The sequence below is a fragment of the Spodoptera frugiperda genome, chromosome 5 (assembly GCF_023101765.2).
Source record: "Spodoptera frugiperda isolate SF20-4 chromosome 5, AGI-APGP_CSIRO_Sfru_2.0, whole genome shotgun sequence".
NCBI lineage: Eukaryota > Metazoa > Arthropoda > Insecta > Lepidoptera > Noctuidae > Spodoptera > Spodoptera frugiperda.
In genome coordinates, this window is record NC_064216.1 from 11,387,498 (window position 1) to 11,415,377 (window position 27,880).

At 38.1% G+C, this 27,880-nt stretch overlaps 4 protein-coding genes across 6 annotated transcripts; 2 read left to right on the forward strand and 2 right to left on the reverse strand.

The window, feature by feature from the left end:
• The first annotated feature begins 418 nt into the window (after nt 1-418).
• LOC118272238 (uncharacterized) lies at nt 419-3,588 on the forward strand. Of its 2 annotated transcripts, none has more exons than XM_035588609.2 (4): nt 419-587; nt 1,491-1,579; nt 2,932-3,148; nt 3,457-3,588. In XM_035588609.2, the coding sequence occupies exons 1-3, from the start codon at nt 485-487 to the stop codon at nt 3,136-3,138; spliced, it is 399 nt and encodes a 132-aa protein (XP_035444502.1). In that variant the 5' UTR covers nt 419-484; the 3' UTR covers nt 3,139-3,148; nt 3,457-3,588. The 2 variants fall into 2 exon arrangements, with proteins under 2 accessions (XP_035444502.1, XP_035444501.1); XM_035588608.2 differs by having other exon boundaries at nt 2,932-3,117.
• A 3,818-nt stretch (nt 3,589-7,406) lies between these two features.
• Nucleotides 7,407-13,373, reverse strand: LOC118272237 (mitochondrial 2-oxoglutarate/malate carrier protein-like). Its single transcript, XM_035588607.2, has 6 exons — nt 13,152-13,373; nt 11,701-11,928; nt 11,107-11,280; nt 10,732-10,834; nt 9,958-10,076; nt 7,407-7,602 (listed from the first exon to the last, which is right to left on the reverse strand). Exons 1-6 carry the CDS (start codon nt 13,226-13,228, stop codon nt 7,413-7,415), a joined length of 891 nt encoding a protein of 296 aa, XP_035444500.1. The 5' UTR covers nt 13,229-13,373; the 3' UTR covers nt 7,407-7,412.
• Nucleotides 13,374-14,010: 637 nt separating this feature from the next.
• Nucleotides 14,011-21,137, reverse strand: LOC118272210 (serine protease inhibitor swm-1-like). 2 transcript variants are annotated; one of them, XM_050693578.1, is made up of 4 exons: nt 20,977-21,137; nt 15,951-16,127; nt 15,115-15,300; nt 14,011-14,277 (listed from the first exon to the last, which is right to left on the reverse strand). In XM_050693578.1, the coding sequence occupies exons 1-4, from the start codon at nt 21,053-21,055 to the stop codon at nt 14,045-14,047; spliced, it is 675 nt and encodes a 224-aa protein (XP_050549535.1). In that variant the 5' UTR covers nt 21,056-21,137; the 3' UTR covers nt 14,011-14,044. The 2 variants fall into 2 exon arrangements, with proteins under 2 accessions (XP_050549535.1, XP_050549534.1); XM_050693577.1 differs by lacking the exon at nt 20,977-21,137 and adding an exon at nt 16,549-16,670.
• Nucleotides 17,081-19,733, forward strand: LOC118271929 (uncharacterized). The gene is made up of 3 exons (XM_035588195.2): nt 17,081-17,451; nt 18,888-19,029; nt 19,554-19,733. Exons 1-3 carry the CDS (start codon nt 17,391-17,393, stop codon nt 19,681-19,683), a joined length of 333 nt encoding a protein of 110 aa, XP_035444088.1. The 5' UTR covers nt 17,081-17,390; the 3' UTR covers nt 19,684-19,733.
• Nucleotides 21,138-27,880: the final 6,743 nt, after the last annotated feature.

The window sequence follows — 27,880 nt, forward strand, 5'->3', positions numbered from 1 at the left end:
TGGTATCACTCCGGTCGAGCCGACCCATTCGTGCCGAAGCATGGCTCTCCCACACTTAAATAATACATAATATACAATGTAACGCCTATGGCTCTATAAAGGAATAAGCAACAGTTTTTCTATACACTCTTTCTGTTTCAATTGTCAACATAACAGGAAACAGGCCACACACTTTTCCACACCGTACGATCCTACGCTCGTTTTACAAAAAAACTAAATTATACTTTTTCTAACCTATAAATCGAAACTAAATTCTCCTATTTACCAGCCAACCAAAATACACGCAACAACTTTTTACTATCTTCAGCAATAACAATTTTGTATGAAACCGCCTTATCATACCACACAAAGTAAATTTAAGATGGACAAAAATATTTCGTATTCGTTGTAATCTCCTCGCTATCGATGATAAATCTCAATGGCCTGTCAGTTTGATCTGATGATTCAGTAGTCAATCGCGCATCGTCAGTTATTGTTAGCCAAAATGTTGCAAAATTGGTTGCTTCTGTTGCTCACAGTGTCCACAGTTCTGTGCTTCCCAAGTTGGTTTGAAACGAAGAAATTCAAGGTCGGAATTGAATATGAAAGTGAGTAGTTGGTTTATCTAATTATTAATTAATGGAGTTGCTGGAACCAGGTTGTTTCCAACTGGCCTTTCTGGAAGTCTTTGGGGGAAAAGCCTATGTTCGGCAGTGGAATTCTTGTGGCTGATATTATGATAATGATGATGAATTGATAAAATATGGATGTTAGCTCATCAAGCTATACCAATCTGTCGTAATAAACTTTATTTCAAAATTCTACACGCGGGTGAGTCTGGCTTCGGTAAGAATGGGCCAGCTCGACACGGCTTTACAGAAAAACAATGTGACACAAGGATTTTTCGCTGATAGCGTGATTGTCGGCGAGCCCCTAAATCTGCAAATGGAGAAGGAATGGCATAGGCTTGAGAATTGAGATCCTCTGAAGACCAAAATATTTATCAGATTTATAAAGAATTCAATGTAACAGTGCCGTCAGTCTTTGTATTTGGCACATCTCCCTTGCCAATTAAATGTTCTAAATTCCCAACAGCCAGTCTCAGGAACAATATCTCCTCGTAGATTACTAAGATAGATAACTATTTAAAATAAGTTCCTTACAAAATATTTCAAAATTCTGTTCCTAATATCCAGTCGACAGATTATTAAAATTGTTTGTAACACAATCTATAATATTTGTTTGGTATTTTTATGGGCCAAGCTGACAAACGAGCAGACGGATCACCTAATGATAAGCAATCGGAATCGCCCATGGACACCCGAAACACCAGAGGTGTTAAGGTGTTATAACTGCATTGTTGGCCCATTAGAATTTAGGGTAGGATTGAGGATCCGAGAACTGGTGAGATTGGATGTCCGAGGTTGTCTATAAGACCATGGTATCGTGGAACCCGCCCATTCAAGCCGTAGCTCACCCACACTTAAAGTTTTATATTTCTTGATCCTCAGATTCCCTACCAATGAAAGGTGGTTCAGACAGGTATCGACACAGGAACAACTATGACCCGTTCTTCGTCACCATTAACGCTGAATCCAAGGTCAGTATCGAAGGTCAACATGGCCCTTTCTTTGATCTTGACATATTGTTTGTTTATTGCGAAGTCCTTGGTCGTAGATGACCAAGACCATGTATGTAATTTTGCCACGATGAGATTTTCTATAACTTGGTTAATAGTCGTACGAAAGTTATTATAGGTATATATTTATTTTATTTCTGCAAGTTGTTTACAAAATTACACTTTTACACATCAATATTTGAAATAACTAGATCCAAGTTCTAATATTAGTGAGAAGAAATGCCCAGTTTAAACAAACTCAGAGGTCATTGTCTCTTTTAAAGTCCAGATAATCAATTAAAGGATAATGTGAGAGAACATGGCAATGCTAATTTCTGTATCACTGTGTGAATTTCTTATGTAGGCATGACAAATTCGCTTAACGAAGATTAATCATATCACAATCTTTTAAGAGATTCGATTTTGATACGAAAAATATATTTCCTATTAGCATATTAAACTATGTTAGGATTTTCTCCTGTATCGTGGGTACGTTTACAAACAAACATGGGTCACATACACTTGACACCCAGAACCGAAACAATAATTTGTCGATTACATAAAGAGTTGGTCTGTTCACGTTACGTGGTAACTCAGCCACCGCACCACTGACCAGTCAAGTTAGTGTTAACTGTGCAGTCAGTTTACTGATCTTGAAAAAATTCTAGTCTGGCTAAACGTGAAATATAAATCTGTTAATATGCATTCCACGACACACGTAATATATGTTGCAGCTAATAAGAACATTTTATCTTTATACTAAAGATTTATCAACAGGTAGACTATTAAAACTGCTTGAGTGAGTCATCCTTTAACCAAAAAATAAATCCTTGATAAATACCTTCGTATAGATACTGAAATCATTTTAAATCTTACCTACAAGTGCAATACACACCACATCACATCAACAGCCTATAAGTTCTCACTGCTGACCAAAGGCCTCTTCTCACACGGAGAAGGTTTGAGCACTAATCACCACGCTTGTCAATGCGGGTTGGCGATTTCAAACTTACAATTAGAAACTATAAGCCCAAGTTTTCTCATAATGTTTTCTTTCACTGTTTGTAAGTGGTGTCTAAGTAATCTTAGAAACTACATTAGTAGGTTTTGAACCCGCACTCATATGCGATAAAACCCGATTTTAAACCGATTCAAAGCCAGAGTGTGATGTGTTAATTACGAGTGAAAGAAGATTATATTTGTCGGAATATTTGTAATTAGTTTGTACCGTTATATTCAATTAAATAAATAAATAAATTCTTGAGAAGCCAGCGTCTTAAACCACCACGCCACCACGACATTGAAGTACAATACAAACCTTTTAAAATCCACAGAAAGGCTTCGTGATCACCTACCTGCAAGTGACAGCGACGGTGGACAACGGTGGGCAGGTGGACTTCAAAGTGATCCAGGGCCAAACTGGATCCAAAACCATGATCTTCCAGCTGGTCTCCAACCACACAGACTTCCTCTCCTACTCCTACCTGACTTATGGAATAAGAGAAGAAGAGTATAAAAAGGTGATGTTAGCCTCGTTTTAGCTTAAATTAGGTTAGTAATGAAAGGAATAAAGATTTTATAATGTGTTTTATTCGACCCAGAATGTGATGCTGGTGACTGAGGTAATGAATAGAAATCATCTTATGGAAGAATTAAAATGAGTACGTTATGGTGGATTAAGACTTAATACGACGAAGTTGGAGAATTTAAATTACTATTTCGATGAAAAAATAGAAGTTGAAAACAACGCCATCTATTGGCCTAAACATGCATCGAATGAATCGCAAGCGAATGAAGTTCCATGAAAGTTCCGGTATTCAAGTATAGATGGCGCTAAACTAAAATATTTTTTATTTCAGGTGGCCAATATCATCACGCTTCCACGACCGACGAATACAGGGACAATGCTGCAAAACACTGGATTTAGTATAGTTACATTATTATCTTTAATTATGTGTTTGTTATAATATTAAGATATTGATTATGATTTACTCTATTCGCTTAATTATTAGCATTATAATATTATGCATAACTTCATTAACTGCCGAAATTAATAACTTATCTCCAAAATCTTTGAATTTAAATTTTTGACAGAAACTCGAAGTAAGTTATTAATTTCGGCCGTAAAATAAATCAAACCTAACCTCTAACTACCTAATGTCTAATGAGTGGTCATAGCAAAAAGCAAAATGCGAATTGGATGAGAACTTATCTGACTGTACCTAAGGAGAAAAAAATTAAGCAAAGAAATACCAAATAGTATTAAAATATAGTTTTTATTAATTTATACTTAGATATTAAACAAGAATATGTTAAGTTAAATATTTTATCAAAATATAATCACAGCAAAGACATACAAAAATTTTTTCGAACACCGCATCGATCACCAAAACGTCTGTCAGCGATGGATTCGCCTTACATTCTGAAACGATCATTTGACTGTATTATTAAATCATAAAAAATATGTTAGGTATTCCATACTAGGTTTTGCCAGCAGCTTTGCCGCGGTCCCGTGGGATAAAAAGTGTCCTATGTGTTATTCCAGGCCATCTACCCTTGTTCCAAATTTCATACCGATCCCTTCAGCCATTTTGACGTGATTGAGTAACAAACATACACACAAACATTCACATTTATATATTTTTCAATTATATAATATTGTTACCTTAACAGCACTGGTTCGTAACAATTTGGTTGTAACGTTCTCCATATTATCACGACTGAGGTTAAACTTCACAAAAACGAACGGACACGACAATTTAATAATAGGTACCTGTAACAATATTTAGCATTTAAAAGAGTATCTTCACTACAATTTTCTCCTGTACCGTGCGTGCGTTTTGCGTCCACTTTTTCTTGCACATCAGTCAGACTTAACCCAAAACAGCCATTGATAGGCTAACGATACAATACATTTTTAATTTTTATTCAGCTTGTAGCTGTATTTTCAGTGACCACCACCTTGTGTTGCACCTCTGCTGCATGAGCATTTAATTACGGATGAGAAGGTGGTGAGATAAAGAGAGAGTATTATCAGCATGCGGTGTGCAGAAAATACATCTACAAGCGGAATGAAAACTAAACATTTATTGTATTGTTAATGTAACATGAATAACGCATGACACAAAGTAACGCCTGATTCTATTCTATAAGCCATTGATAGATCTCACGAAGCAGAATTTTGGTGCTGAAATCGAACCTGCGACAGGTTGCTTTTCTCCTGCGGCAATCTTCCATCTGCAGTCATCCGGATGAGTGCTACATCATCTGAATTGCCAACCAATGCGCCAGCCCCTCCAGCGATCTTTCCCATCAGTGCTTTCATTGGAAACGATGGGACACCGTAGTTACTGGAAGATTAACTTTCATTAATACCTCATTATTGTGCTTCATCATTGAAAATGCTTATAAACTATTTTGTTTGGCATAAAAGAAACAAAAATAGTAAGATCAATCAATTTCATCCCCCAACCCCTTAAATTCCTCTCCCCAAAAGGCCGGCCAGGCACTTGTAACGCTTCTGGCGTTTCGATTGTCCATGGACGGCAGCGGTTGCTTACCATCGGGTGATACGTCTGCTCGTTTACCGGCGTTCCATGAAAAAAAAACTCCATTCTTCACTAAAACAATATTACTCACGCCTAAAAGTGCCGAGTCGACCAGTGGCATTAGTAGCAAAGGCTGACATTTTCTTGCCAGCCGGCCCGAGGAGTTGCATATAAGTCTTCAGTAAATCAGCTGGCTGAACCACGCTTACGGTCAACATGCTGTAGAGTAGAAAATATCTGCATTTATACTGCTAAAACTCTCGAGTATCCCTACCGCTATACCCGCTAACACCACCTATTAAAAAATTCACCCATGTTGACATGGGTGCTTGTTTTTTCTTGCCCTATCGACCGTTTAAATTAATTTGTGAGTACATGTTAATTTTGTCAATCAACTTTTCAATTTTTTAAGCTCTTTACAGATTAATAAAATGTTTTATGTACGTAGCGACATCTGTGCTATGAAGTGCGCACTATACTTCAAATACATGAGATAAATGATGACTGTGAGCATTATTAATTTGAATTAAAACACAACAATGTATAAAAAATAATAAAGCAAAATTAATTAACTCCATAATATTAAATATATTATAACACGAAATTAGTTTCATGACGCCGTATGCCAATGCCATCTATGATTTATAAGCGTAAACTATTCAAATCTCAAAGACGTGTAAAGTTTTTCATCTGCACAAAAGATGGCGTTAACATTTGAATTTAAGTATAAAATCCCGAGTTATTTTCAAAGGGTAAGCAGAAGAATAGGGTCTATTTATTTATTTAAGTAAAACTTAATGCATAAAAATGTAGGAATAAATGATAATAAAAAAAATACCTTTGTCATAGTAAAATAAAAAAAATGAAAACAAATCTGATTTTATTCTTACCTTACAAATCTGTGTAGTTTCCACATTTGTCCACGCTCACAAACTGGTTACATAGGACATACACACATACACTTCACTTCATTTTGATACAGACATTGTTCTGTAAGATACAAAATATAGGTATTTGTACAAAATTAAAATGTTTCGACATCAACACCAAATACTCGGACATCGATAGGACATCACTCACATCACGCATAATAATATGTCGTTAACGGTATCCGGCACGTATCCCGATTTACAGAAGCCCAGAAGCATGTGAGAGGACCCACTGTCTCCTTATACATAGCAATGCAGGTGCCGGTCATATCTCAAATATCCAGACTTGCAGTAACACCCCTCGGCACAGGCGTCGGTGCAGGGTACAGGCCACTGGGGGTGCGAAGGTTCGAGCAGTTGAAGGGGCACGCTGAACCACACAGTAATTACTCTTTGTTTGGAGGACATTCTTCTGTGAAAAGTAAATCTTTATAAGTTAATCTATGTGAAATCTATACTTATATACTTATAATATTATAAAGCTGAAGAGTTTGTTTGTTTGTTTGTTTGAACTCGCTAATCACTCCGTAACTACTGGTCCGATATCAATAATTATTTTTCTGTTGGATAGTGCATTAATCGACAAAGGTTATAGACTATAAAATATCACGCTAAGGCCAATAGGAGCGAGCTGCGGACATCCAGAGCTGCGGACAACCTAGCGGGTTTACCGGGGCTCCGGCTCGACGGGCAGGAGTAGGAACGGGGTGGTTTTTAGTCAGTAAGAGTCTGACACTCCCTCTCGCCTCGCCCAAGGCGGGAGAAGTCATTGGATGATTTTCCACCCTAAAAAAAAAAAAAAAAAAAAAAAAGCATGGCCAATAGGAGCCGAGCAGAGCGGGTGAAACCGCGCGGAAATATTTAGTAATTAATATAAAATTAATTGGTGATAGGCCTATATTTTGTAGAGGCCGTCTTATGGCTGATAGAATTTGTGAGATAAATGAAATTAAATGTTTTAAATTGATATTCAAGTCCGGGATTTCTAGAGTAAAGTAAATGGGTGATCATTTACTTCAGGCGCTCACTTCGACACTTATGATGTACGTGAGTAAGTGTACATGAGCAGACAAAACCAAAACATCACTATTTCATTTCCCAAAGATGGAAGATAAGTACATAGCTATATATTATATCTCATAAACAACCGCTGTTAATCGTAGGTGCACAAGATACAAAACAAATTGAACTAAAGGATTCGCTTTTCATTTTGCTACATTTTTTATAGCGTTTGGTCACCAACCCGCTTACTGCCAGGACGGCGAAGCGAAGATGGAGCACACAGACTTAGAAACTACATGTGTATTTAAAGGTCAATTAAAAAAAAAATACCGAAGTTCACGAGTCCCCAGCCAATTTGAAGTATAAATTGTTAAATTGTTCCATGAATATGAAGATCAGAATGGTCATCGGTCCAATTCTCATGTAGGTGGGCAGCAAACCACTCCAGAGAGCGAATACTCCCTCATGCTTTAAAATGCTGAACAGCACCTTCACCTGACTCGTTTCAACCGCCGAGTTCTGTACTCTGAAATAGATAGACAAGAAATTATAAAATACCATCAAAAATATCCTGTAAAAAAGTCCAAATCTCGCACCTCAGTTTTCCTACCGTAAAAAGTAGTGAAATCTATGTAGTACCAAGTCGGTTATTTTATTTAGTCCCTAATTAAGGGACCTTCTGTCTTAAGTTATTATGTAAATGGTTATCATATCAATGTTACCTACATTTTATTTTACGTTTTAAATAAAATAGATCGACTCGGCCATCGCAAATCATGCAAGAGACCATCGTAATTCGTAATCATGAAATAGACTAAACAATATAATACGAGAAATGACAACAAAAGTAGGTATAATTGTGTTTTCATGCGATGGCCAAGTCAATCTATAGATCGATAGACAATAAAATGGTTTAGAAATTAATTTGCGTTGAATATTCGCTCATATCGAGGACAAGTTTTTAGCTTCGAAGCATGAGCTTTCGATGACAGAATTCCTATTTTCTAGTATTATTTACAATAGAGCTAATTATATAACTTGGGAGAGGTGAAAACAAAAAGTCCTCATTTATTAAAAAAAAAGCAACGTCACGCCTTTTATCCCCGAGGTGATAGGCAGAGGTGCACATTACGGCACGTAATGCCGCTATACAACGCACACCCACTTTTCACCATTTCTGTTATGCTATAAGTTCCATGTAATAGGGGGTGAGCCTATTGCCATAAAACGGGCACTGAGAATTTTTCGAAAAACCGATAAAAGCCCAGCAATACCCAAGTAGCACAAAACTGCATTATAAGATGTCACACGAGGTAACTTCGGTTACTTTAGCACTTATAAAGAGTTATTACAGTACACTCGACCTGCAATAGGTGAAAAGTGAGCTTCCATCTGAATAAGAACGTTATTACGCGTCACGGAGACTACGCTGCAGCGCTTGCAGCGTTAATATAGGTAACAAGTTCAGTTTTATTCAGCTTTAAGCAATTTGAAGTACTTTTGTGGACTTTAACTAAGCTATATTCTGAATTGAAGACCACAACTGAACTCTTAGACGACTTGCATTTTAAGAAAGATCACGTGAGCTATTATGATGTAACCAGTTATTCTGTGTCTTCAAATAACAAGGATATAATGCCTTTTGCTGCACACAGTGGAACTTGTGTAATATTAATCAGCCTGTTACACGCAATCGTATAATAGCTCTTATAAAGCCTACTTGATCACTATGGGTTACCCACTATCAAGCTTTACATGAATCTGTAGCTGACTTGTGTAACACAAGAACCACTCGTAACAGCTCGTCACTGATTCATGTACCACGAGTGAACACTTCAACAGCTCATGCTGTTTAATTTTAATTAATACGGTACACATTGCTTGTCTGCCATTTTTTAGATTCTAACCTATGTATAAATAATAAATAACAATTGGTTTTTGTTTAGTTAACGAAAATTTCAAAAGAATTTGAATAGAAAGTGTAATGATTTCATTTTACAGCTTATTCTCAAATTGCAAAGGAAAAACAAAAAGACTTAATTTTATATAATAATATCATCAACGTTTTTAATACTATAATTTTCAGGAAAGCAGTGATATTTTGAGAGCGCGTGAAAATATTCGTCTATAATTATATAGTATTTGACAATAAACTTTCTTTCCCATTCGAATTTCATGCACATGAGGAAAAACAAAGTTTTACTTCCCGATAAATATTTGCCTGTTCCCCATAAACACTTTACAAAATGGTTCATACAAAACATATCAAAATAATAAGAAGTAGGGTAAAAATTATTCACAATATTGCCACTTGTGAATTGTCAGCTCCATATAAGAGTTGCTAATATCCTGGAGTGTATTTTGTGGTGATAAACAAGGAACAAGTAGTCTATTATTCAGCCCTTGTGGTGTATAAAAAGTAACACATACCCTGATAATCGGTCATTATTCAGCTCTTGGGGCGACTGTTACCTTCAATAATGCCCAAATAACGCTGATATAGTGCAACCAGTTACTTTATTCAGCTAACAGCTGATTAATTTGTGCCCAAATCAGAGTTATATCAGCTGAGTAGGCGCCTCTAACGCTCTTATTCAGTAGGTTTATTCAGCTGAAGATTTCATTGTGAACAGTAATTCAGCTACTATTCAGCGCTTCTGTGCTACTTGGGTACTTTGCCCGACCCGGGAATCGAACCCGATACCCTTTGTCCTCTTGCGACCAAACGACCAACAAGGCAGTCTCATTTATTCAGAGTCTGTTATTACACTTTTTGACCGACTTGCCAAAAAGGAGGAGGTTCTCAATTCGGCCGGTATGTATTTTGTTACAATAGGCTAAGCGAAACACAACGAAAATTCAAATGGGGACGGAACAGTACCTGGTTTTAACAATATCGACTGGCAAGGAAGCGACAGTAGTGTTGAACCCTGAGATCATGGCAGACAACATGTGCAGAGGTAGACCGTCACCCATATATGGGAGGAGCATCTCTCGCGCCTATAATAAAGAAAAGTAAAAAAAAACTCATCACCGGATTTCTACATCATCCATTCTTGACACCAATTTACATTATCATTGCCACCCCTTCCATTATTCTCTTCCCCAAGACTTCTGCCGATAGTGAGACAGACTTTTTTTAAGTGGGGAAAATCATCCAATTACTTCTCCCGCCTTGGGTGAGGCCAGAGGGAGCGTCAGGCTCTTACTGACTAAAAACCACCCCGTTCCTACTCCTGCTTTTCGAGCCGGAGCCCCGGTAAACCCGAAGGCAGTTTGCAGCTCTGGATCAGGCATCAGTCCTACTGAGCCCCATTTTTGGTGGTCTGATGGCTAAACCCGCTAGGTAATTCGCAGTCTCGGTAGTGAGACAGACTTGGGATTGGAAGATCTGCATTCATAACAAAGCCACTGTACCGCCATAATGATATATCACCAGCTGCATGTAATGGTACTTACCAGGGGCCTTAGTCTGCTATTACAATTGTGTCAGAATGGACGATCACTGAACAGTGCAAGAGGGATGGAGCTATACAACCTACATAGCTCCGTCCCTCTCGCACTGCTCAGTGATCTACCATTCTGACACAATTGTAATAGCAGACTAAGGCCCCAGATCTTTTGTAATTTAATTTTAAAGTGATAGATATCTTACCTGTGAGTACGAGCCCAATTGAGCACCATTAAACACCATAGCTCTGCTTACAGTAGCACCAACGCCTCTGAACAGCGTCATTGGACCTTCTTCACTTATTATTCTGAACAAAAGTTTAAACTTGTTGTTAGCTTTAGAACATAAACCGGGATATTTACCATGCTTATTTGTTTTATGAGTTTCCGATATTTCGGCACTGTTGCAAACGCCATGATCACGGATGAACTGGACTATATGCGGGTGGATGTTTATGAGCAGACGAATATCGCATATACATGTATCCCGGTTCAAGTTCTAATGATATTACTAGTGACCATGTCAGTTTAAAGACTTATATTGTTGCACCAGTACCATGCAGTATCCGTCTCTACTGACCTGCCCAAAGCATTGAACACATGTTTATAGTTTCTCCTTTTCTCTGGCGGTAGTCTGCCGTCTGATGTCATCCGGATGAGTGCTACATCGCATGGGTTGCCAAACAACGAGCCAGCCCCTCCAGCCAGCATTCCCATCAATACCTTTATTGGAAATGATGGGTCACCACGTCTCCTGAAATATTAGCTTTAATTAACACCTAATTATTCTGCTTCATCTAAAAAAATACTTATTACAATAAGACTTCCCAATCCCCGATTCCCCAACAACCCTTAACTTCCTAAGCCCCAAAAGGCCGGCAACGCACTTGTAACGCCTCTGGTGTTTTGGATATCCATGGGCGGCGGCGATTGCTTACCATCCGTCTGTTCGTAAACCAGCTTATACCATAAAACAAAAAAAAGATTATTTTGTTCGAGCTAAAGGAACAAGAATAATAATCATCATCGTAATATCAATAATAGGTAAGCTGTCCACGGCTGAACATAGGTGATATGTCTGTCCCAATGACTTCTAGATCTGACGACATCCAAGACTATGTTATTATTATGTCTAAAGTCTATCTTCCTCACAAATGAAAACAATGTAACTTACGTTTTGTGTATGTCGAACAAAACCTTAAAGAATCCGAGTCGTGCGGTGGTGTAAGTTGCCTGTCGGAGTAGCGCGGCCGACATGCCCATGTAGAATCCCCTCACGCCTTCCGCCTTAAACACATCTTTGGCCACACGAAACACTGACAAGTCTTTGCCAGCCGGCCCGAGGAGTTGCATTCGAGTCTTCAGCAAATCAGCTGGTTGTACCACGCATACGGCCAACATACTGTATATGTATATAAATATATTACTAAAAATTGCGGGACTAAATAAAAATGTTTCAATCGTGGTAAAGTCATACTTTGGCATGAATAGGCTAGACCAGAGTGATAGTCAGGGAGGAAATATTTAAGGGTTTTTTGGGCTTAAGCTCAGAGCCCCGAGGATACAGAGGGCCCTTAGAAAATATATGCAAGATAAAGTAAGAAGTAACTTCTGTCGAAAATAAAAAGGCCGGGGTTGTGTTGCGGCACAGTTCGGAGAGATCGCTGCGGTGGACGTATACTTCTCTCTGAACCGAACTCTCGCCAAGTTCCACAACTCCTTGCGGGAGTTGGTTGACGTCATCGTCGGGTTCCGTTCCTTCAGCGTGCTTGTCCTCGGGGACTTCAATACCGAGAACCACAGCACCGGAACCGAGGCAAAGCCGAGAGTGGCGGTGCCCCGGATGGGCGCCAAGAACACCGCCTCGGGACCCGACGGATTGCCTGGCAAGGCGTGGGTCCTGGGCTCGGAGACTCTCAGGCCTCGACTAATTGGTCTTTTCAGCGCATGGAGAGGGGCCAGTTCCCGGTATCATAGAAGACGGGTACACTGATCCTCGGGAAGAAGCCGGGGCGCCCTGCGGACTCTCCGTCCGCGTACCGGCCCATCGTCCGATGTTTGGCTTCCATGTTAGAATGGACGGGGGCTTCGCTTAAGCGACTCTACACGGCTGAGCGGAGAGTGTGTGAAGGCAGATTTGTAATTAAATATTATTGTATAGATTGATATGTTTATCAGGCGGTGATGCCTATACACTACCATAGAAAAAGGGGCCCCGAGCAGAAGGGTACTTCTGTCGAGCAGAGAACAGAGCCCCACAAAGTCACGATCCACCCCTAGTGATAGTGAAAGATAGATAAAACCAGCATGTAACAACGCTTGCTTTGTGTTTCGCCGTGTGAGTGAGGTTAGATACCGCAGGCTTGATCTTAGGTTTTTTATACTTAATAGCCTTAATAGCACCATCTCGCCTGGTGGTAACTGGGAAGCGATGATGTGGCCGACGATGGAGCACGTCTACCTAAGAGCAACCTGTTCGCTCGGGACTTGAAGACACCCAAGTTATATCTTGTAGGAAACACAGACTCCGGCAAGGAATGCCATTCCTTAGCCATTCGGTGAAACATCTTAGGCAGAAGAATTGTTTACTAAACGATCAACAAAGTTAAACCGTGGAATATTCACCCGCTAACACCACCTATTATGAAATTCACCCATGTTGGCATTTGCTTTTGTGGTTTCTTTTCTCCCTTGTCAGACATTGAAACGTTTAATTTAATGATTTGTACGTAAAAATTTTGCTAACCGAAAATTGTTTATAACACTGAAAAATTTTTCGTAATTTCTACAACATATTTTTACTATAGAATTTTAGCCAAATGATTTGCCAGCCAATGTCATTGTGATGACAATTAATGTTTTTTTCTTCGCAATAATTAACGACCAGTTTTACTTTAGTTTAGTTATTTCATGAGTAACCTCTTTATAGATTCTCTTTTTAATGCAAGGATGTTGTAAAAAAGGTGTAATGTCCACCTCTGTATGATTGTACATAAAATGTAAAAAAAAATATGTATGTAGCTAAGTAGCGATATCTGTGCTATGAAGTGCTCACTATAATTATTAGAAAATACATATAGCACGTGAACATAATTCAATTGTAATAAGAACTCAACTAATTAACTCCACAATATTTTAAAATAGGTACAACATGCAAAATGAATTAATTTCATCTAACTCAGTATAACACTAAATTAGTTTCATGAAGCCATAATTACGCCACATGCCATTTGTGATACATGGCTTTATATTCGCACAAAATATGGCGTTAGCCGTTGAATTATAACTATAAAACTTTCGTGAGACATACTAAATTAATTATTATGTTATCGGCTTACTCACGTAACAGTTTGACGAGTAGTCGAGTTCCTCGTCAAACAGTTACTTACGTGGGTAAGCCGATAACATTATAATTAATTTAGTATGTCTCACGAAAGTTATAATAACAAATTTAAAGTTATTATAGCCAAACAAAACAAATATGTAATAAATAGCATCGTTTAATTAATCTCTAAAGCTTACAAATGTAGAATCTTATTAATAACATTCATATATTGGGATAAAGCGCCGTCCGTGTAGTTCCCGCATTTGTCCACACTCACACACTCGCCGGCGGAGTTGCGCAGGAGTCCTGGTGCGCACACGCAGCCACCCTTGCAGATTTTCGTGCAAATCGGCTCTGGATCGTCGCAAGATGGCTCGCAGTTGCCGTTACATAGATCATACACTTCATTTTGATTCAGACATTGTTCTGTAAGATATAGAAATATGTCTAACGGTTCCATTCTTCATTAAAATTGGTTAATTAGTTCCAAATCAAAACTACACCTTTAAATATTAGGATAGGGTCAATTAGTCCAATAGTTGGAACGTATTACTGTATAATATTTAAGACCAAATTGTACACTATGGATGCATTAAAGTGATTTGATTTGATTTGATTTGGTATGTAAAAAAAAAATGAATACAAAGACTACAAAATATCTATGTACTAAAAAAATGGGACCTTCTTATTACGTACTTGATTTAAGATATTCATTGAGTTTTTAAGAACGGCTTAACACTAGCATTTGGCCAGCGTAGGATTAACGTATGTGCAGCGCAGACGCCGCAACTACGCAGCGCAGGCGTCGGGTTATTGTGGCGTTTTCTATGAAGTCAATTAAAGGCGGGACACAATATTCGTTGGCAAGGGTTAATGAAAGAGACGCCGCGTAGTCGCGGCATCTACGCTACACATACGTGTATTGAACGCCTACGCTAAACAAACGCTAGAATGAAATACTATGACTTTTAGGTTATAAGACCTTTCCCTGTCTTTCTTGCAAATAAATACTTTTGATTTGATTTGAATAAAGCCGCTCTTTAACAACTCAATGATTAGCAGTAGTCTTAGTATGAGTTTGGTTTACGTTTAAAGTGCATGTGAAATTGTATGTTTGTAAACGAACCCACGACACAGGAGAAAATCCTAATGTGGGACAACGTTTTTTTGAAACAAAAAAAAGCTCTCTGATTGGCCGGCTGGATTAAACTAACCAATCAGAGCGCTGAACAGACTTTCGTTTCGATTACTTTCAATACTCACCGGTAGGGCATTGATCGGGAGTCACGCATTTGTCGTTAGCGGTATCCCGCACGTATCCCGCTTTACAGAAGCATCCCATCCCGCACGCGAGCCCGCAGACCAGAGGCTCGGGCTGCTTGCAAGTGAGTGGGCACACTGATCCACAGGATAGGAACTCTTCGTTAGGACCGCAGACTTCGTCCTTGCCTGGATGTTTTAAGATAGATATTTTAGTAAGACCGACATGACAAACAAAATCTTCTAATATATTTCGTTGCGGGATCCCAGACAGTCATTTATGTCCCTGAGACGCGCCGGACTTCAGTGTTCTGGTGTTTTCATAATGGTATCTACTGTAGATCCTAGTTTACAGGAGTTACAGCGGTATGGAAGGGAGCGGTGGGGTTGTCCCATTAAAAAAATGACTAACAAAAACGTTTCACAAAATAACTGGGGACTCTGAAATTATTTAACGATCCCCTGCCTTCACACATAACTTCACACCTGTCTCCCATGGGGGTAGGCAGAAACAATAGACCGCCAATTGCTACGAATCTTACAAACCTCTTTCGCTTCATCAACAGTCATCAATCTTTTCACGCATACTCGTCGGTTAAAGGTACTTTTAATTTGGCCCTTCTTTAATATATCGCCAATCTGGGGCCTTAGTCCCTCTTGCACTGATCAATGATCGACCATTGTGAGACAATTGTAATAGCAGACTAAGGCCCCAGGAAGGAGCTATACAACCTACATAGCTCCGTCCCTCTTGCACTGCTCAATGATCGACCATTCTGACACGATTGTAATAGCAGACTAAGGCCGCTGGTCTCTATATGTACGTAAAATGAACTTACCAACACATTGATCCATGGTAACACAGGTGCCGTTGTCATTCCTCAGGTACCCTGACTTGCAGTAGCATCCCTCGCCGCAGATGTCGTCTGTGCAGAGAACTGGCCCCCGAGGGTTCGAACAGTTGAAGGGGCACGCTGAACCACACAGCAAGTACTCCTCGTTTGGAGGACATTCTTCTGTGAATGGATACATTAATCTTTAGTATAAATTACAACACACATACACAACAGTTCTTTGAACATAACCATGTTCAAAGAACATGTTCTTCCGGAGCCGATCAGCCTTAATGGGTCTCCTCTCGAGGTTATTCGCGAATATGTCTACCTAGGACAAACCCTACAGTTTGGTAGAAACAACTTCGAGAGGAAGGCTCGTAGAAGGATACAGCTTGGCTGGGCAGCATATAGGAAACTCAGTCGAGTCTTTTCGTCACATATACCACAGAGCCTACATTTCAACGAAAACAATCAGAACAAAACAAATACAACCCAAAATTCTTACTTTCCAGACCCAATTATGAACCCAATTAAACTAAAAATGGAAAGGAATCATTAGCCAAATGATCCAATGATCATTGATCTTTTAAAACAAACTCACTCGAGCGAAAGATCCTCAAAAAATAACTCGGAAATCGATCACAAAACGATTCTCGATTGCTTCCACATAAAAAGTACGCCGCTAAATTAATTGGTTTCATTACACACTTGACTTGCTAATTACTTTTCAATACGGTTTTTTAATCTTTATATTGATTGAAAACATTAAGTAGAAATTTTATCACGCATTTTATACAAACCTTGATACAAACGCACTTCTTTTCGCTAATTTATCTGATTAATTATTATGTTTTTCGGCTTACTCACGTAAATATTTGACGAGGAACTCGACTAGTTTCAAGTCGCAGAATGCTGCTCATGAATATGAGCCTCTAGCATGGTTTGAAACTAGTCGAGTTCCTTGTCAAATAAAAACGTGCGTAAACCTAAAAACTTAATAATTAATTTAGTATAATCTTATAGAAAGTTATAATATAAATTTATCTTATGAATCCATCACTTAACATTATTGTAATCTATTAACAATCGGTCATAATTATTAATCAGTTTTGATCGAGCAAATATGTCAGATATCTTTTTTAAATTCAATATGGTCATGAAAAGACAATCAGTGCCATCGTACTGTAACAAAATAAAATATTTTTCCATTTTGTAAAAGAGGAAATCTATCACATATAATCTCTAATCAATTAATTAACACATTGAACGCCGTAGTGGTCACCGGTGACCGACGTTAGCGGAGGATTTGCCTTCAACAGTTTTCTATTGGCAGTCAAAGACTTAAATGAGTTTATGAACAATATTTAAGCTTGAACTGTGGATGTGAGATTGAGGTTTTAGTGAAAACTGACTTTTTATTGAAGGGACATTTTGAGAACCACAATGAAATTAGCTGCTGTAGTATTCCTATTTATTTTAGACGTCGTAGTAAGTATTACATTGCGTAAGTATATTTTTTGATAATTTCTTATTCATCACACTGACTCAAAGTCAAAGTCAAATCATTTATTCCAATTAAACCGTATACGCAGGTACTTTTGAAACGTCAACAAAGAATTAAATAAGTTTGTCCGTCAGTAAAGCTAGGTGCTCGTTCCAAATTGTAATTATTCTCTATTCAAACTACTCTCCACCCGAACAGAACCAGACCCGTGCGTACGGCGCGTCGCGTTCCACGCGCACCTCAAAAAGCCATCAGACCACCACAGATGGGGCCCAGCAGGGCTGATGCCGATCCGGAGCTGCGGACTACCTAGCGGGTTTACCGGAGCTCCGGCTCGAAAAGCAGGAGAAGAAACGGGGTGGTTTTTAGTCAGTAAGAGTCTGACACTCCCTCTCGCCTTGCCCAAGGCGGGAGAAGTCATTGGATGATTTTCCCCCTCAAAAAAAAAAAAAAAACTACTCTGTATGTAGTGTACGAGTATATTAATGTATACTGTATATGTATGTATGTATTATTACATATGTATCTATCTATTATAATATAGGTATATGTCTGAATTATATACACGTCTCTTGTTATTTCAAAATTTAAATGGATCGCTATTTGGCATCTTCCTTGCACCCCTAGTTATTTTATCACCACCAGATCTCCATCAGAAATGTCAAGGGTATTATGTCCACCCATATAATTATATACATAAAGCTTTTAAATAAATAAATAATTCCTTCAAAAAAATTCATTTTAAAGATGCACTCAAAAACAAACAATGGTTTTATGTCATCACTGTCACTTACTTAAGATATACCGTAATATTCAATCACAAAATCCGTTATGACCATAGAATATTCCATTAATATCTTAAGGCACAAAAAATAACCACAGCGGGCAATGGATTATGAAATAAAAACCTATAGAATAGAGCATAGCGGTCGGCAATGGATTTTTTATTAATACATAATACTGTTAATGTTAAGATGTATAGAAATAAATGGGAAATGCATTACTTCGTATCCAATCCAAGGTTTGATGTTTACACTTCCTATGTTTTTGCTAAGCAAGTACAACAAAAGATCTTAAAATTTTTCCTGCTTAAGCCCACTGGTCGCAACAGATTAAGTGTGAGAGAGCTATGCTTCGGCATGAATAGATCAGCTCAACCGGAGTGATACCACGGCCTCACCGAAAGCCGACGTGAAACAACGCTCGCGTCGTGTTTCGTTATGTTAGTGAGATTACCGGAGGCCCAATTCCCCCCTTCCCAATCTTCCCAATCCCCAATTCCCCAACAACCCTTAAATTCCTATTCCCCAAAATTCCGGCAACGCACTTCGAACGCCTCTGGTGTTTCAAGTGTGCGGCGGCGATTACTTACCATCAGGTAATCCGTCAGCTCGTTTACCGGCTTGTTCCATAAAATAAACACATTATGCTTTTAGGCAAGGAATGTCCCAACGGCGAGGTGCACAGGTCCTGTGAGTTCACGATGGAGTACACGTGCTGGGTGCGCAGGGATCGCATGGAGAGAGTCAAGACTCCAGCGAAACGGCTAGCACACTGCAGAGCTGGGTGTTATTGCAAGTATGTCATCTAGACCACACAGAAGACACATCTTCTGTCTTGTCTACAATAAGAATGAGATAAAACTTCAGGTCAATTTGCTTTTTATTCTCTCCTTTTATTGATTTGATTGGAAAGGAAACACTTTAAAATAGACGTAATTTTGTCACGGTTTGAAAACCAGGATATCAGTTTCTCATCGCATTGTGTAATGACACTGGAAGAGTAAATTAATCTGTGTATTTTTTATGAACTGAAAAATGTGTCACGCAACTCAGTTAAAAAATGTTTTGTAATAAATCTGTCTTGATTCTTACTGAATATTATGCCTGTTTTTACAACACTCCCCAGGATTTTAAGGAAGCCTTCTACAATTATAGACAATTGGTTTCCAGCAACCTATAAGTGACACCTAAAAGTCAAGATAAGGGGTTGGTTCAGGTGCTCCCACATGCTATGTAACTGTTAAGGGTGGTTAGTGAAAACGACCATTGTCTTCTTTCTTCTTTTCAACGACATTTTAACCCTTCTATCATTGATTCCAGGAAAGGTTTAGTGCGAGAATATCCCGGCGGTCCCTGCATTGCTGCTGCTGGTTGCCGCAACCGTAAACTGCAGTCTGTGCTGAAGAACCTACCCACGGGATCACAGTTCGGATTCAGAACTGCTTGTTAAGAAATTAAAGAAGATATTATTATGTTCATCGGGTGTTTGGTTACTGTACTGTAGTTATTTGTTGAGCCCTAAATGTGTGTTTGTCATAAACTTATTATTACTATACTGATAAAGTCTTTGATTGTCCCGTAAGGGTAGGCAGAAGGATACATTTTTTTTTATTATATCTTTGTTTGTCAATTACTTCGGTTAATTTTATTAATTATGCATTTGATTGAACTTGTATTTAATTGATCTAGAAAGACTAATATAATATGTATATTGATTTGAATAATGGAAGGTGAAATTCAAACTTAGTATTTTTACTAAACTGATTAGATTCAATACACATTCACAGCTCGCCCTAAGATAGCTTAACAAACAACCATATTGCGCCGTGGTGATGACTTTTTTATAGTTTTTCTTTCTTTCCTCCATAACATTTTACACATATTCCAACAGTTACATTACAAAGCTTGAAATCCCAATTCCAAATGATCCCCAACACACTCCCCACACCGCATGAGTTGCTGTTTCCATTAGAATTATCTCCTAATGACATGACACGAAGTAAAGGAAGCAACCTTTATGTCTCACTCGCGCCCTCTATATTATTGTTACAGTTTACATTTGTGCTTATACGAGTATACGCAATTTCTTTAATTATATTTTTTCTTTAATTTCCTAAATCATTTTTATTATATTATCCGTTCGAAAAGAAACTACAAACAATATCTTAAGAACGCAACGCAACGTAACACCAAGGAGTTTATCCCCGAAGGGGTAAGCAGATGTGCACTTTTCACCGCTTGTGTTATAAGTCCCATGCAATAGGGGGTAAGCCCATTGCCATATACAGGGCACAATTCCAGATTGTGCTACTACTGAGGGTTGTTGGAAATTTTCGAAAAACCGAAAAAGCCCGACCCGGGTATTGAACCCGAGACGTCCCTTGTCCGGCAGTCGCACTTGCGACCACTCGACCAACGAGGCAGCAGGTCCTTTAATTTCAGTTTTTTGCGGTGAAAATCATCCAATGACTTCTCCCGCCTCGAACCGGGCGAGATAGTCCGCAGACCTTACTGACTAAAAACCATTCCCCGTTCTTACTCCAGCTTTGAGTCTTAAGCCGGAGCTTCGGTAACTCGCTAGGAACGGGGTGGTTTTTAGTCAGTAAGAGTCTGACACTGTCTGAGAAAAGTCATTTGGATGATTTTCCCCCTTGGTGAGTAGTTAAGGTAAAGAGCCTTAACCTTAGAATAATCTTGCTGATATACCATAAATAAAAATGTTACGTATAGAAGTGTATCTTACCTTTAGCGATGTAGATAGCAGCACTGAACCCCACGAACAGAATAACAAAAAATAAATTCTTCTCAAAAATCTTCAACATTTTTCAAAAAAAAAAATATTCAACAAATTTTCCAAAAAAAAAAAAAATCTAACACGAGCGTCTTTGCTGGTGAACCAAAACAGTCTGGTTGTTACTGTTTAAATGGCAACAGACCAGGGCTGCCACTCGACCTTAAAATTGGTCAGTTTTTTGTTCAAACATAAAAATGTGTCATCCTTGAGTTTAGTGCAATGAAGCGTGCTTGCATTGAAATTATATACCTAGGCACATCAACCTATACTGATCATTCAAATCATCAATGCATTTTAAACCTTATTCGTAAAGTCTAAAGTTGAAATTCAATTAAACGATTTAGTTAGGTAAGGGTAGCTTGAATTGCGGCTGTCTGTATATTTGAGATCATTCTGGATTTCGTTGCACAATAGATGATCGATTTGTCACATCTACGCGCATGTTTGTGCAATAATGCATTGTTGTATGATAGTCAAAGAGTTAATGTGTGACCTAGTACTCTTAATGTATTTATTTCGCAAGTCTAGACTATAACCATGACCTATTTAACGGCCTATGGGAATTATGAGTCTTGATGGACGAGTGGACGCAAGTGCACCTGCCGAGCAAGAGGCGCCTAGATTTGATTCCCGGGTTGATAAAAGTACTGGGCTTTTTTCGGTTTATTGGCTCACCCCCTATTACATGGGACTTAAAACATAAATGGTGAAAAGTGGAAGTCCATTGTACAGTGAAATTACATGCCGTAATGTGTACCTCTGTATACCCCTTCTGGCATAAAAGACGTGTGATACGACGACGAACTTCTTATACGTAATGATTTGCCAATAATATCTTCACATCTAAGTAATGGATTGGAGGTCACTGTAAAAAGGTTTCCGCTTATCAGAAAGCGTTGCTACCTAGTCCCTGTCAAATATTATGTAGTCCCTTAGTTGCATCTTACACCCAGGGAAAGACCAAGAGTGGCGACTATTTACTGCTTTTCTTTGTCAATAAACCTGAACATTTAAAGTTGCCGCGGTGGCTAGTAAACTGGCTGCCATGCAATGTGTTGCGGTTTCGATTCCCGCACATAACAACTCTTAGTGTAATCCACCAATTCTTGTTCCGGTTCTCAATGTCATGTGGATGTAAAATTGTACATGTGTCACGTGTTGGGTGCGTTTACGTTTGTAAACGCACCCACGACACAACAGAAAATCGTAAGAAAATCTTAGTTGGAAGGCACGGCATTAAAAAAATCCAATAATTCAAAAACTATAAAATTGACCCACCTTTTTTTGAAGGGGTAAAATGGTCGAATGACTTCTCTACTTTTATCTGTTCTGTAACTTCTCCCGCCTTAGGCGAGGCGAGAGGGGTATCAGACTCTTACTAAAATTACACCACCTATTACTATGACAATTCGTCTTACATAGAGGAGACCTATAGACAGCTTACAAAAAACTTACAATTTACATACATACATACACCTTCACGCCTATCTCCCATGAAGGTAGGCAGAGGTAATGGACCGCCAATTGCTACGATTCTTAGATACCTCTTTCGCTTCATCAACAGTTTACAATTTAATAGGTTAATTTTAAAAACCTTTGTACCTCCAGTACCTATCAACATATACATATACTATGATAGGTATATGGATACCACTTGAATGATGAGCGCCTACATATTATAAAGCTGTTGATCGAGGCCCGGCGCTGTTTGCTCTGCGATCACGTTACGTTGATTGGATCGACAGACAAACATTCCCTGTGTGTTATATTATAATATCTTTCAAGTGTGTCGCCATATAGATACTCTATCTACCTATTTGGGAAATGTGGTGTCATTTTTGTATTACACTTGGGAGCAAAGAAATGGAGTCACTAGCGATTTTTTCTTAAAAATTTCTTGATATTTTTTTCTGATACAATTATTATATTAATTGCCAAAGTGTGATATGAATGGCTGGTCGTTATATGTAGAGGAATAAGGGGAGGCTTTGTTCAACAGGCTGATGATGATGATGATGATGTAAATGAAAAATTGGTAATTGGGCCTCCGGTAACCTCACTCACACAACGCAAGCGTAGTTTCACGTCGGTTTTCTGTATGGCCGTGGTATCACTCCGGTCGAGCCGGCCCATTCGTGCCGAAGCATGGCTCTCCCACACATAGATGGAAGTAAAAATATAAAACTACGATAACATAATAAAAGTAACATATACGTAGGTAGATAAGTAGCTTTCACAAGTTTTAGAATTACTCACGAAATGCATGAACCTAATTGTTTCAGGGGTTCTGTCGCTACATAAATCAATTTCAGCTCCGAATTGTAGTTTCTCAACGGCTCCTGAAAACACAATCAAAAACCAACCTTCTTTTAACTGCATAAGTTGCATTTTCGAGTAGCGTTTTGAACAAAGGAAGGTCTGAAAATGAAATGCTCATTTTTCATTTAATTCAAAAGAGATGTCAGGCAAATACTGGGGTTATTATATGTATTAATTAATTACGGTGATATTTTTGCTGAAGGGTTGACAGAGAAGGTAGTCCGGAAAGCATTTAACTTTTGCTATTCTATTTGTTTGTAGATAAAATAATTGAAACTGAATTATGAAGTTTTATAGTTCTTCCTTATATTTTGAGTGGAAAAATATATTAATATAGTTTGTCTTTCTTTCTGGTCGCTAACATAACAGATTTTTTAAACCAGCTTGAAAAAAATATCATTTATTAACCGATTTCAAAAAAAGTAGGATCTCAGTTTGATTAGCAAGTATGTATGTTTGTCCGCGATTATCTCGCGTCTGGCTGAACCGATTTTGATGCGCAGTTTTCAACATAGTATTTTTCAGAATTAAAAGAAGGTTTCAGGGAAAGTACCTGACTTAGTAAAATGGAGGTGGGAAAGAAAATTGATGGCAGTTCCTTTAAAAAAAAATTGATTATGGTAAGATTTTTTGTTTAAAGAAGGTAACGAGCGCGAAGTGTGACACGCGAATTAAACGCGTTGTGGTTGTTCACGTAGAACAAGTCAATAGATTTTGACAGTTTGTATTATAATATTTTTTTCAAAAAAGTACACAATTTAAATCACCAACCCTCTTCCTTAACAAACCATTCACCCATCTAAAATCTCCTCGTATCCTCAATAAAAGCGTCCCAACAATCAAACGTATGTAGAAGTCAGCATCTGACCTATTTGCAGACACGACACCGACGATGCATGTCTGTCTTCCACCCTACTTATCCTCAATAAAGAACCTTAGACTACCACCTTACCCATACACATCACAACCACCCTATCACCTTCATAATAAAGACTAAATTCCCTTGTTTAAGTTCCATAGTAACTTGGTAAACTGGAATTTAATTTTCGAACCCTATTCGCTTTGAAAGGATCTCAATTTGATGCAGTTTCACGGATTTTCAATTTGGTTTCTTGTTTTTTAAGGGTTTTAAGGTTGTTTTTTGATTGTATGGTGAGTTTGTTGAATTGATTCTTGATTCTATGATTGCATGCATAACTGAGCATGTGGGTTTCAGTTAATTTTGTGAGCAGTGTGCTGGAAATTATTTAAAGATTTGAATTGCGCGAATTAGAATGAAAATGCTATCACACTCACAATTTGTGTTTTGCTGTTAAACAACTTTACAAGCAAACTCATTATTTTTCAGTCTTTACTTTGGAAGTTTGGACCGACATTTTAATAACACATTTGTCAATATGAAAAATAAACGTGGTTCACTTAATAATTCAGAACCTAGAAATAACAGTTGTCCAAAGATTGAAAAATTGTAAGAAATCGCCTTGTGCGATAAAACCGGTCATTGTATGTGGTTATTTATGTTGCACTATGTGATTTTGTAAGTAATTAAAAAAGTATAAATAAATAGATTAATAAATAAACAGTCTTTTGTCACTGACTAAGCACAAATTCCATGGTTTCAAACCTCTATGATGCTCTTTTGTCATACCGAACAGGCTACTGGAACTACATCCAACTCTCACAACTTACCTCACATTTTTTTTACACCATCAAAATATTATGGTACGTTTTAACTTTAGAGCACCATTAGCCCATGGCTACTGTCTGTATCAAACTAATGCATTATCCATGTAACCAATAATATAAATTAGTAGTTCAGTTAGATGTCCAAATTATGGTGTTTGGGTGCCATAAACCCAGCACCGTTATGGTGCTAACTGTTGTTGAAGGTGTCACTTCTATGGTGTGAATTTAGTGACGTTATAAATGATGGCTATGGATGTCAATATTGAGGATTTTGTTTGTTATGTTCTAAAAGATAATATACTATGCTATGTGTATGTAAGATTAGGTTTTAATGGTTTATAATTATGATGTTTTGTGACTAGGTAATCTAGCTTAGCTACAGTAAATATCACTAGATTTTCCATGGGTGTTTAAAGACGCGATATAGGGTCCTGCATATTAGATATTGCCTGGAAGCGTGCGATAGTTGTGTTCTGTGGCTTCCCTACTATCGATATTTCACATACTCGAGCAGCGCATCTTCTCCGACAGCTACTTTGCAGTAGCATCTTCATAACACATCTTACTCGCACAGCTACATAGCTTAGTATCAGTGGTAATGATCACATAGTTTCACAGCTTAGCTATTACATCCTCGCGGCATAGCTACATAGCACATCTCTGGTGGAAAATATCCTAGTACTGTAACAATAATATAACATAACAAAGTAGACAGCGGGTATACAGACAGACAGACAGATTCACTTATATATAATACTCCTTCATCAACTGAATACAAATTCCAGCAATATAAACAAACTTTACATAAAACAAAATTTTACATAAAAGTTTACTCCCATATGCTTCAAATTTAAACCCTAACAAGATATATTTTCTCAACTGAAATATAAAATATGTACTCGATTTTGTTCCTTAGCGACGAGGCGACGAGGCGACATGGCGACGTAGATGCATGTCGCCGCGGAACACGCGACAAAATATAATTCTTTCTTATACAAAACTAAGTTATCGCGCTCCTAAATCGCATTACTGTCTCAAAAATTGGTCTGTGTTATAAGAGGAAAGCGATTTTAGTTATTTTAATGTTGATGTTGTTTTTATGTGTGTTGAGAAAGGTTTTGTTTTTAGATAAGAGAGAGAGAGAAAAGGGTTTGTGATTTTGGGAAAGTTGACTGTCTCTTTGGTGAATGATTGCAATTACATTGACTTACAGAACGATGAATATCAATGTAGGGAAAATCAATCGAGTGGACCTAGATTCGATTCCTATGTCGGGCAAAGTATAATTAAAGTAAGTCTGTTTCTAAAAAAGACTCCTCAACAGTTGCACGAAATCTGGAAATGTGTCTGATGGTATATGGCAAGGTAAATTTCTTTTTTTTTGACATTGCTTCACACGAAGATTTTCTCCTGTGTCATAGGTGCGTATAATTATGCTCCTCCGGCCTCCCTACTATCGATACAACGCATACTCGAGCTGCATATCTTCCTTCCACAGCGACATAGCTTAGTATCAGTAGAAACGGTCACATAGTTTCCCAGCTTAGCTATTACAACTTCGTGGTATAACTACATAGCACATCTCTATTGGAAAAGCACTCTACAACTTTATACTTTGTTGTAGTCACGTAACAACTTCGCCATGCTATCATTATCTACCGATCAAACAATTATTTTACTAACCAACGCTATCAGTTTGTAACTTAAACCGCAGAATATTTATATACCGGCTCCTTGAGCCACTGCATACGAACAGCTGTAGTCTGCAATACCACGTTATTAGATCCCAATGTCGAGCAAACCTGGGCGCAGGTACTAGTCGGATTGGATGTTCGATTCAATTTGTGTTTTACTCAACGTTGCATTTTAGTTAAGACTGTGTGGTGGGCATGGGGGGGGGATATTAGGGAGTATGGTGAAAGACTGATTGTATGGGATTTGCTTAGGAGGCTATGTTTGGAGTTGTTAAAGACGTATGTTGCGTCTGACTGCCAGTTTTCAACAGTAACCATTTATGGATGGACAAATAGTTGCTGCGTGCGGGAATCGAATCAGCTAGCTATACGTTGCGCGGCAACCACAGCAACAACCGTCCAGTCAAATAAAGTTTATTAAGATTCGTCGTAGGGAAGAATGTACAATTAAGTTAATTTAAGAAAAAACGTAAAAGTACGCACATAACTTGTCTGCATGACCGCATCAATGTGACTGATCAGGTTATTAATAAGACGAGGTTTATACAAAAGGAATATTAAATTTTACCCAGATTTTCGACAAACCTGTTCTGCTTTGTTAAGTTTAAAAAAATCTATGTCCCTATAACTGTAATAGATACTGAAATAAGTTTATGTAGTCAAGGTATGAGTATTATTTATGTGGCATGTGTTGCTCTGATCCATGTTGATGATGATGAGGAAAATGTCAATTCAGACTATGTTGAGTACAAGATGAATGAGCATAAGAGCAATGTCAGCATAGTACAATCCATAAAAAAACAAGATCGACAATATTGTTTTCGTATAAATCAGTAAACAAATAAATATACGTATAGAATGACATGTCGACATAAAAAACCAATACAAATTCACCTCAATAAGCTTGCTAATAAATCTTACAAGTCTACCGACCCCCGTTAGGAAAGGTTTTATGAAGGCAGTAACTCTTTTTACTGTGTAGGAAAGGTATAGAAAATCAACTACAAACGACGATACATCAAGCCAGTAGAATTCAAGTATGGCCTCTATTGTAAATCTCAATAAAAGTTAGCAACGTGCAGCCTTTATTTTTTGAAGGGGGAAAATCATCCAATGACTTCTCCCGTCTTGGGTGAGGCGGAGGGAGTGTCAGA